This window comes from Sceloporus undulatus, chromosome 6 (genome assembly GCF_019175285.1).
Source record: "Sceloporus undulatus isolate JIND9_A2432 ecotype Alabama chromosome 6, SceUnd_v1.1, whole genome shotgun sequence".
Taxonomy (NCBI): domain Eukaryota; kingdom Metazoa; phylum Chordata; class Lepidosauria; order Squamata; family Phrynosomatidae; genus Sceloporus; species Sceloporus undulatus.
Window position 1 is genome coordinate 101,207,871 of NC_056527.1, and position 10,899 is coordinate 101,218,769.

A 10,899-nucleotide genomic window follows, 5' to 3' on the forward strand; every position below is an offset into this window, starting at 1 on the left:
GAAAATGAGAGACAGAAATTGAAGTAACTGAATAAAAAGGAATGCCTGAACTGATCCTCAGTGGTCCACAAGAACCTTTCTCCTCCTTGTCTTTCCATTTCTATAGCATCTGTAATAATGAGGTTATTCCCCTTGTGACATCCCTCAGTTAGGCAATGGAAAGGTAATATACCTCCGCCCACAATTGTCCCTTCTTCAAACTGCATAGAATGTGCCCAGCCTCAGCAGAACCTTCACTTTAGTTCAGGCAGATTAACTCCATCACAACATGGAATGTGTGACAGTCCAGTGGGCCGCTTTGTTGATCCATTGGTAGCTGAGGTCATTGTTAAGCTTTTCAATTAGCCATTGAATGATCTGGATAGAGTGTCACCCCAACAGCTGTCCCGGCCTGGGGGTGGGAGTGATAGAAGTCCAAGAACTGGAGCTCTGTTCCCAGTGTTGTAATCACATCTAATGCAATGTTTCCCTACTAACATTTAAAGCATGTGTGTAGGGAAGCAAGCCCAGAAATGATCAAAGATGCACATCATAATAACAGGGCAAATCCACTGAGAAGTTCAAGATTTGCAAAAACAAATAAGAAATGTTAATGTTCTTGTTCAACTTTTGACCCTCTTGGTGGGTCTTTAGCACTTCCTGGTGTCTTGCTCCCAGTGTTACAAAAACTAGACCTTAGCAGGAGACCCTACCTAGAACTTCTGAGAAGATCCAGGTAGTTTTGTGAGGTATTGGGGGGGGGGGATTAGTTCTGGTTTGGATTTGTCTCCTGGATGTCTTTATTTTCTCTTAAATAAAAAAAAAAAGGGGGGGGGGGAGCTATAGCTCAGTAGGAATGTAGAAGGTTCTGGTTTCAGTCCACAACATCTTTAAGATTAAGGAAGACTGGACAGTTGCTGCTAGTCAATGTAGGCATTCTGATGTCATGAAAAATCAGCAGATGGTTAGTTATATAATTTGTTAACATTAGTGTTGTGTTATATTTCTGGTGCCCAAGTTACTTAGCAAGTTAGGTGTTATGCACCTTGACTTGGGTAGGTGGGGACATGCTAAGTTGTTCTATCTCAGGTAGCAAAATGATTTGGGAAGGCTCTGACTTGACAGAAGAGTGATTTGATTCAGTACATAGTAGCTTATTATGTTCTAAGGTGGTGGAGTAGCATATGTCCAGTGGGAAATATTAAACTGGGGTTGTCTGGGGAACCTCATCTTTATCACAGATTTTGGAGGCTATATAAACTACAGATACCTAATACATTTTAAAAATTGGAATGACACCCACTAGACTTCTAGACAGAGAAGTAGTAATAGCACACTGAAGTCTTTGTGTGTGTTGTGAGGCTAGGTTGGTTTATTTAAAATATATTGGCTATGTTCATGACCAGTATTAGCCTTGTGGGATCTAAATAAGCATGACCAGAGGACTAAGAGGTATTGACTTATGCATCCAAATTGTGATTTCTCTGAGTTTGGGTTATATACAGGTAATGGATTCCATTTTGAAAGAAATTCAATAAATGAATGCTAAAAAAGGAAGGAAGGTAGGTGGATACACTGCAACCCTATCCTTACACTATGCAGTATAAACACTGGTGACACAGTGGTTAAATGCCAGTACTGTAGCCACAAGGTTGTGAGTTCAATCCTGGGTAGGACTCCAAAGTCCACTCAGCCTGTCATCATTTTGTAGGTTGGAAAAATGTGTACTCAGCTTGTTGGGGGCAATTAGCTTATACATTCTAAACTGCTTAGGGAGTGCTAGTTCACTGATTAGTGGTAAGAAATTTATTTGTTATTGCTATAATGTAGGTCAAACTATTGTGATAAGTACATTATAAGTAACTTATGTTCTTATAAATGTGCTGCTTCCCTGTTCTGTTTATACATCTGCCTCACTTTGGCTGCTCCACCAAGATATCTTTGCAACTGGGAGATCTGTGTTGGCAGAGTATCATGCTGGTAACGTATCTGCTGTTTCATCAACATCACAGGCCTTCATTTTGCTGTAATTCCAACCCAAATTATCACATTATATAAGTAGAAGAAAATATAGATTTATATAAGCAATGAGAATAAGGAATAGTCATCATTTTTAGACAGCCTGCATGGTGTAGTAATTTCAGTGTTAAATCAAGACTGAGAGACCAGGGTTTGACCATGGAAATCCGCTAATGACCTTAGACATGTCACAGTCTCTCAGCCTTAGAGGAAGGCAATGGCAAACCTCTCAATAAATCTTGTGGTGGCGGAAAACCCCCTAGAACAAGATTGCCATGTGTCAGAGTTGACTTAAAGGCACATAACAACGACAATTTTTTCCTCTTACTTTTCCAATTCAGTATAGATGTCCTTGTATTTACAAATTCTTGGTGTTATGTAATTTCTGACTTATAGCGACCCTAAGGTGCACCAATCGCATGGTTCTCTTGGCAAGCTGGGACATTTGACTTTGCCTTCCTGAAGTGGAGAGACTATGACTTGCCCAAGATCACACACTGGGTTTCCATGGGCAAGCAAGAATTTGAACCCTGCTCTCTCAGAATCCCAGTCCAACACAAACCACTACACCACATTTTTATATATACACAAATCCACATATTTACATATTGGTGAATATCAATTTGAGTTAAAAACATTTCTCCCCATTTTCTTGATAATCTGTTAAATATTATGCACTTGTTCCAAACCTTAAGTTGTAAAGTTTCTTTAAAAATGGTGGTGAAAGTAAATTATAAGGTGAGATGATTAGCAAAGTTGAAGGGTTTTTTTAAATGGGGCAATGAAACATGATTATCTATGCATTTGATAGAAAGACATATATTCAACTCCTAATGACATGCTTTAAACACAGGATTAGTCATGGTTAGCAATGATACTGTAATGCAATACATTAGTAATGGTAAAGAGCCCTAAAGGAAAGCCACAGACCTGATTTCTTGAGTTCACCGTCGAGAGGGCAGGGCATGGTATCCCCCCTGAAAAGCATTCCAAAGCGTTCTCCCACCTCCTACTGGCCATAAATCACAGTTAAGCCTTCTTCTCCAGCTATCTATCTCTACTATCTTGCCTGTTTTCCCCCCTTCCTTCCCAGCAGGTGCCAGCAGGAACTGAGGGGGCAGCAACTCCCTTTGGGATCCTTTTTTTTTTTACTTGCCAGCTCTTTTTAGGCAGCTGCTGCTGTTGCCGACTGACAGGACCTCTTGCACTCTGAGGTCATCTCTTTAGACCTCATTGCGCTGGAATCCTCTGGCTTCACTCCCAAACTGTTGGCATCCATAAGCCACACTGTACCATGACAGTGGAAATGGATATTCCTGAGTATGCCAAGGTGCCAACTTAGAATCATAGAATCATAGAGCTGGAAGAGACCATAAGGGTCATCCAATCCAATCCTCTGCCGTGCAGAAGTATACAATCAAAGCACTCCTGACAGAAGGCCATCCAGGCTCTCTTTTAAAATGTTCAAAGAAGGAAACCCCACCACACACTTCACTGTCAAACAGCTCTTACTGTCAGGAAGTTCTTCCTAATGGTGAGGTGGAATTTCTTTTCATATAATTTGAATCCATTACTCTGGGTCCTGTTCTCTGGGGCTGTAGTAAACAAGCTTGCTCCATCCTCAACTTTCTGAGGCTGTTCATCTTGATGCCACACATATGCACCTCTCAGGTCTCTCTTGTTGGAGTGGCCTCCATACACTCCACACACACCCTTCTCTTGATGGGACCTACAGTTGTTATCATCTGAAAGCAAATTCTATTTCCTGCTCTAACCACATTAGCAGCAGACCTCTCAGTGCCTTTGGCCTTCAGGGAGGAATGTATGTAGACATTCTGAGGTAGGGTACAATGAAGAACAGCACAATATAATAACAGCTGAAATGTCATCGTAGAAGAAGACTATGAGGCAATGGCTTCACTATCCCCAACCTAGTGGTGCCTGGTGTGATGGATCTACAGTTCCAACTCTACGGTTCCTATCACTCACCTTGCCTTTTGCCTTAAAGATTCATCCCTACTTGGGCCTGAAGGTGACCACTATATGGACAAGTGGCTGTGCTGATCAGTAGGTTCAGTGTGGCAAAGTGGGACTAGTTCTCTCTTTCAGTTCAGTCAGATGCTGTTATAGAAAATAAACTCAGTAAAGATTTTTGTTGTTCTGTATCTCCAAGTCATTTTTTACTTATGGCAACCGTAAGATGACCCTATCATAGGGTGTGTGGGAGTTTTTTGGCACATTTCTTCAGAGGGGGTTTGCCATTGCCATCCTCTGAGGCAGAGAGATTGTGACTTGCCCAAGGTCACCCAGTTTTGGGGGGGGGGGTTATGCTCAAGTGAAAAATCAAACCCTGATCTTCAGGGTCATAGTCCAATGCTCAAATCACTATACCATGCTGGCTGGGATTTATTATATAACAATTAAGTAAAACTTGGGTTCTCTGAACTCTTTCCGCATTCCTAGTCCCTAAAACCCTTTTCAGATCATAATCTTATTAATTCCTCTCTAACTGGTCTGCTCTCTGTGTCTCTGGTTGCACTAACTCTACTTCATCCTGCTCTATCTAACTTTTGAAAAGACAGACCTCTAAGTTGTAGCTTTTTCTCCCGTAGGTTCAACTTAACCCCTCTTTGGACCACCTATATCTCTGGTAAGAAACGAGAAATCTCGCTATACACTGAGTAATTATTATAAAAACAGCCCTATTTATTATTGTCTGTGTTGATTACACTGGTGTTTTTCAGAGACAATACAAAACAGAGGGAGAGAAAAACAAATGCAGCATATGTTAAACCAAGTCATTTTTGTTAAGATGACCACATCCAAGAATTAAGCTTTGTACTCTGATATGTATGGGTAATAAAGACGTAAACAATAATCACTTTTTCTTTCATCCTTGAAAGAAAGGACATTGCAACACATCGAGGCACTATATTGAGAAAATGGCAACTCTCTAAGAGGTTTTGCATTTCAGGGCTTTTGCACATACAAAAACTGAGGTTTTCTTTCAAGCAAGACTGTTTTGCAAAGAAAGTGGTATTTCTGTATGTTTGCTCAAAAATCACCTTTTTCACAAATGATTTGGAGTTTTGCACAGGGGGGGGAAGGAGAGAGAGAGAGTTCTAAAATGTGAAAGATGTGCAATGTGCAAAAATCCCATTATATAGCCCTTAGGACACAAACCTCTTTAAAAATAATTTGATTTTGCATGAAAGAATGAAATATGCAAAGACTCATTTCCCCAGTATGTCACTACTCCTTCCTTTCCTGCCCTTCAAAGCCATTTTCCCAGTGAAATCATGCTTGTCTTCCTCAACCTCAATAATGGGCTAGTCACTCTCTCTCAGCTTGGTCTACCTCACAGGTTGTGAGTGCATATGAGAGAGAGGAGGAGAGCCATGAACGTTAACTTCAACTCACTTAAAGAAAGGGTGAGACTGAAATGTAACGAATAAAGTAAATAGTCGTTCCAGGCTGGGAATTATCAGCAAAACGTCAAAAGCAATTTATTCTTCATCTATCTCCTTCAATTATTAAGTAAAAGGTTTAAGATGAGATTATTCTACCCTGCATTTCAAACAAGGCCTGTAGAAGCTGCAGGTTCTGTTGTTGTTGTTATTTGCCATTATGTTGACTTTAATTTATAGCAGCCCTATGAATGGGAGACTTCCATGTTCCTCGGCCATCAACTGCCTTGCTCAGTTCTTGCAATCTCTGAGCCATGGCTTCTTTGATTTAATCAATCCGCCTATCCTTTGGTTTTCCTCTTTTCCTATTGCCATCCACATTATTGGGTGGGTTTTTCCCCACTTCATCTCATGATATGTCCAAAATACAACAGCATCAGTTTAGTCATATTTGCTTTTAAAGAGTTCAGAACTGATTTTAATAAGATCCATTGTCTTTATAGCAGACAAATGATCTCCATAGAACTCTTCTTTAGCACTGTATTTCAAATGAGTTTATTTTCTTTCCATTATCTTTCTTCACCATCCAGCTTTCACGATACATAGAAATCAGAAATACTATGGCCTGGAGCTTCCAGGCTGCCATTACGAAAACAGTTTAAGAATGGCAGAAGAGCTGCACTAGGTGCCTTTCTCATTCCCTATCTGATGGTTTTACTAATTATACATGCTATATGCCACTTTGTACCACAGGATGGCAGTAGGCCTTTTCTTTTGTATCACAAGGCACTGAGCTCCAGAAAACAGCATGTATGTTTCCCTGTTGACAGCAGGAGGCAATTCACATGAAGGATGAAATACAGATCTGGTATGGAAATTTTGCATTATTAATTGTAACTACAGTGATGGAGTTCTACATTATAATTATGTATGATAATGCCAACTGCTCCCCAATCACCTTTTCAGTCTGACAGAAAGTCAACCAAAGGCTGTCTTGTGGTGCTATACGTCAAGACACTGGAAATTGGCACCTGTAGCATTCTCCTGGTTGCAAGGCACGTGGAGAACAGGAAGTTTGACAGATCCTTTGAGATCCTGCTGCTTGTCTCACTGTGCCCCCCCCCCCCCCCCATACGCAGAAAAGCACTACATGTATCATTTCCCAGCACTGTGATCTGCAGTGCTTCAGAAGCCAGGGGCACAGGGGGCTCAAAAGGTGGGTCTGAGGAGTTGTTAACAGCTATCAGCATGAGCCCTTATTGGTTAGAGATCCTACGTCCAGGATCTTATAGCCACTGGACAGGATGCCAGCCAATATGTTTATGCGGCAATTTGTGTATGTTGTGCAAAGTACACATTTTTGGAATAGGAAAGCCAGGTTTTCTTTTTGTGAACTCCTCTCAAGTCAACTTTGACTTATGGTGACCCTAGGAATGAGACACCTCCAAGATACCCTGTTAGCAACAACCTTGCTTAGGTTTTGAAGACTTGCTTGATTGAATCTATCCACGTGGTATTCCTCTTTTCCTACTGTCTTCTACCTTTCCAAGCATTGTTGTCTTTTCTAGTGAGTCATGTCTCTCATGATATGTCCAAAGTATGCCAGTCTTAGTTTAGTCATCTTAGCTTCTAGAGAAAGTTCAGGCTTGAAACTCTTCTAGAACATGGCCACATAGCCCCCCCCCCAAAAAAAAAACCCCACCAAAAACTATCAAGCTTGATTTGCTTTAGGACCCATTTATTTGTCTTTTTGGCAGTCCAGGGCATCCACAGAAGTCTCCTCCATAGGTGCTGGGTTGGTCTCTTTATTATGTTGGAAAACAGAAGAAGCATCTATACAATCTTTGGTCTCTTAGCACAGCTGATGACAATGATTTAAATCAGCTACCCTTCAGCAATGCCATCCCCATGTGCTAATTTTCTTGTTTTTTTTAAAGCCGACTCAGATAAATGGGGGAGGGGAGAGATGGACGGACATGTAATTAAGCAGAAATAGAGTAGTTTAATACAGTACTCTTCATTCACAGACAGCTTTGGAGACAAGAGGACAAACATTTTATATAAAGAGTAGTTACCCACAGACCCACTAAGTAGGTTTATGGTGAAAAGGGGTATAAACTAATACATCAGAGATAAAAAGGTCCCTTTCAAAATATACTAATATGCTTTGTCTGCAATTTTTAAAGAACTTGGGTTGTTCCAGCAGAAGAAAGGCCAGAAATGAAGGTGGGGATGTTTGTAGTTTGCTCATGACCCACCTCAAACTATCTAAACACATCTGTAAATTACTGTAACCAACCTCGGCCGGGGGGGGGGTCTTTTCTTGAGGACCACTCTTACTCCTGAGGAGCTTCAGGTTTGCCACCTGGTGACTCAATATGATACTGCAGTATAAATATAGATATTAATTTTTAAAACAAAATAATCCTCTGATGCACAGTACCTGATATCCCCATTAGTATTGATGCCAAAGTTTAAATTTTCTTGGTTTCACAGTGTTGAACCTATGGTAGAGTTGAACACTCACTCATACAAACATTATTTATTGCCTAGTGCTGTATTTATTTCTTGTGGCTTAGCAGTTAAGATGCCGACTCTGACAACTGCAAGATTGGCAGTTCAGCTATTCGAGACCCAAGTGATGCGTGATGGAGTGAGTTCCCATCACTCGTGCCAGTTTCTGCCAACCTAGTAGTTCAAAAGCATGTAAAAGTGCAACTAGCTAACTAGGTACCACTTTGATGGGAAGGTAACAGCATTCTGTGCAGCTCTTTTATGTTCTGGGTGGTTCCAGACCTTGGTTCACCTCTACACAGTTTCCAGGGACAGGTGTAGATGTGTATCTTCAATATAATTTTCCAAGGATGTGGTAAAGGAGATTAAGGGATCATCGCCGGGGGGGGGGGGGTGTCACTTCCAGGGACGGCAAATTCTTCTGGTTTATAAAAGGACAAAAGGTTTGTAAAAAGACAGAAATAACTTAAGGGAGGAAACAGGAAAATGAATATGAGAAAACCAAATGGAGTATCACAGATGATGGCACAGGTGAGGGGCTGGAACTTTAAATATCAGCACTCATTTCAGAAGATTAGAATATACTACAACACTTTGAAGCAGGTCCCATGTGTATTTATTTACTGGAACCTACACAATTCTTAGGCAAGTGAAATAGGGGTGTTAAGTCTCTGTTAGCAAAGACTGCAGAAAAAGAGAATGGGCATGGACAAATTAAAGAAGAAAAAGCAAATAAACTGAAATACAAAGGAAGAAATAGAGTCTGAAACTCTTTTTGCTACTATCTGAGACACTAGGGACCCTTTTACACCACACAGTTATAGCATTATGAATGTGATTCCTCTTCAATTGCCATAGAAGTATCCTATGGAATTCTGGTTTTTACTGTCTGGTGAGCACTAGACCTCTCTGCCAGAAAATTATAAATATCCCTCCCAAAACTGCAAATCCCAGGATTCCATAAGATGTTGCCATAACAGTTCAAGTGGAACCATAGAGCTATAAGTGTGTATTGTGAAAGGACCATAGCAGTGACCTATAAGTAGATTATGTAGTATCATATTTCCATACTACATACTAGGGCCAGTTGGTTATTACTGCTCTAGATGAAACTAAATTTTCACACAGATGTTCACACCCATTATACACACACACACCTTTTGATATATGGCAGCAGGATAAAAATGTGTCTCCTTACTCAGATATTTCATGCTTGCAGCTGCATTTCTTGCACACCGTACAATTGCAAGGGGTGGCTAGAGGTAAAATTGAAAAGAGGAGGAACAATTACCTTCATACTCATTGTACCACCTAAGCATCCAAGTGTAGAAGAGAGATGATATTTTCTCCAACCTAGAGTATTTTTCTAATTAATTTGGATCTCCAAAGAATCCAGCCAACTACACAACCAGTTTTTCCTGTTAAAAATTTATTATAGAAACTCCATCAACAATACAATAACATTAATATACATACAATCTCCAGCATGGAGCTTTATTTTTTAAAAAAGTCAATATTCTGCTATACAGACCATGATTTACACATCTGTAGATCTGTCTTCTCTTTATTCCAAGACTGGGCAAACCTCTATAGATTACTGTATAATTACAGCCCCTCCCAGCATTCCTCACTATTGGTCATGCAGGCTAGAAGTGAGAGCAGCTTACAGTCTAATAACATCTGGAGGGCTGCACTTTACTTTGTTTTTGTGTGTCTTCAAGTCGTTTCTGGCTTATGGCGACTCTGTAGCTTACCTTTTATACAGTTTTCTGGGGCTGAGACTATGTGACTCGTATAAAGTCACCCAATGGGTTTCCATGGCCCAGTGGGAAATTGAACCCTGATCTCCAGAGTCATAGTCCAACACTCAAACTACTACCCTACACTGGCTCTTCGCCTACCCTTAATTTATTGCTTGTACAATCAGGCTGTCAATGTTCTATAGATAATATAAGCTTTTAATTTCTTCTGCAACAACTGCTGAAGTGTGACTTTTCTGCAATAAACTGGAAGCAGCATTAAAACAAAGGTTCCATACTGTCCTTTGATAGCACTACATGACACAACACCCTTCCCACAATGGCCAAGATCTTTCAGTAATGTTTGCTCACAAAAAAGTCTCTTTTTTAAAAAAAAAAAGTGTCATTATGCTTTAATTAAAAGTTTCTTGCTCACAGATTGTGCCTGCTTTATGGCTTCCGGTTAATTATAGCTGTATAGTGCCAGGGCAGTGCTTTTTAAGCTACCTGATATGGGGGCCAGCAGGGTTTTCCTCACTGCCAAGGACTGGCACCATATTTGTATCCATTGACTACAAATAATTCTTTTTGACCTGGAAACTTGCTATGGACCAGCTCATGGAGCAGGCCACCACTTTCACTATCACGGGTGTATGGGATTTTAGATATGGCTCTACTTTGGTTCAGACTAGCTATACTGTAGGTCATAACTAATAAGCAAATATGGGAAGAAGAAATAAATTCACTGTCCAGAATTTCTTGCTACACAATAGTACATCCTGCCTGATGGTTTCCTGATAAAGTGGAACTGAGTATGGACTGTGCATGAGAAAGGAATTTGTTGATGACTTGATTGATGTGTATTTACTTATCACATTATCCTGTTGTAGTGCTTTATTCCAGATCCCAGAACGCCAAACCATCAAGCCAATGCAGTTAAAGCGGTATCAAACTGCACTTATTCTGTAGTGTAGATGCAGCTATAGTGAAACAACATCATATTGTCAACCACAAAGGACAATGGCAGGAGTGAGGAAGAAAGATTGTAAAAATATTTCATGGAAATAATTAAATTTATCCTGGAAAATATAAACTGACATTCTGATAAATCTGAAAGGCTCTTTGAGAGGCATTAACAAGCATTCAACACTAACCTTGTATTAGGAAGCAATAAAGTAAACATTATCTGCAAAGAGAGGACATTTGTTTAAAGAAACAGGAGCCCAAAGAAGACTTAATTT

The 10,899-nt window shown here is 40.2% G+C and overlaps 2 protein-coding genes across 3 annotated transcripts in view; one reads left to right on the forward strand and one right to left on the reverse strand.

Annotated features, from left to right (window-relative positions):
• Positions 1-3,077, reverse strand: part of LOC121935754 (serine/threonine-protein kinase SBK2-like) — a 30,990-nt gene extending 27,913 nt beyond the window's left edge. Inside the window, exon 1 of the mRNA XM_042477606.1 lies at positions 2,929-3,077. Within this exon, the coding sequence (XP_042333540.1) occupies positions 2,929-3,018 (90 nt within the window). The 5' untranslated portion in view covers positions 3,019-3,077. The remainder of the gene's footprint in view (positions 1-2,928) is intronic.
• The window catches only part of LOC121935751 (zinc finger and SCAN domain-containing protein 23-like), a 482,958-nt gene that overhangs the window by 211,279 nt on the left and 260,780 nt on the right, over positions 1-10,899 (forward strand). The window lies entirely within an intron of this gene.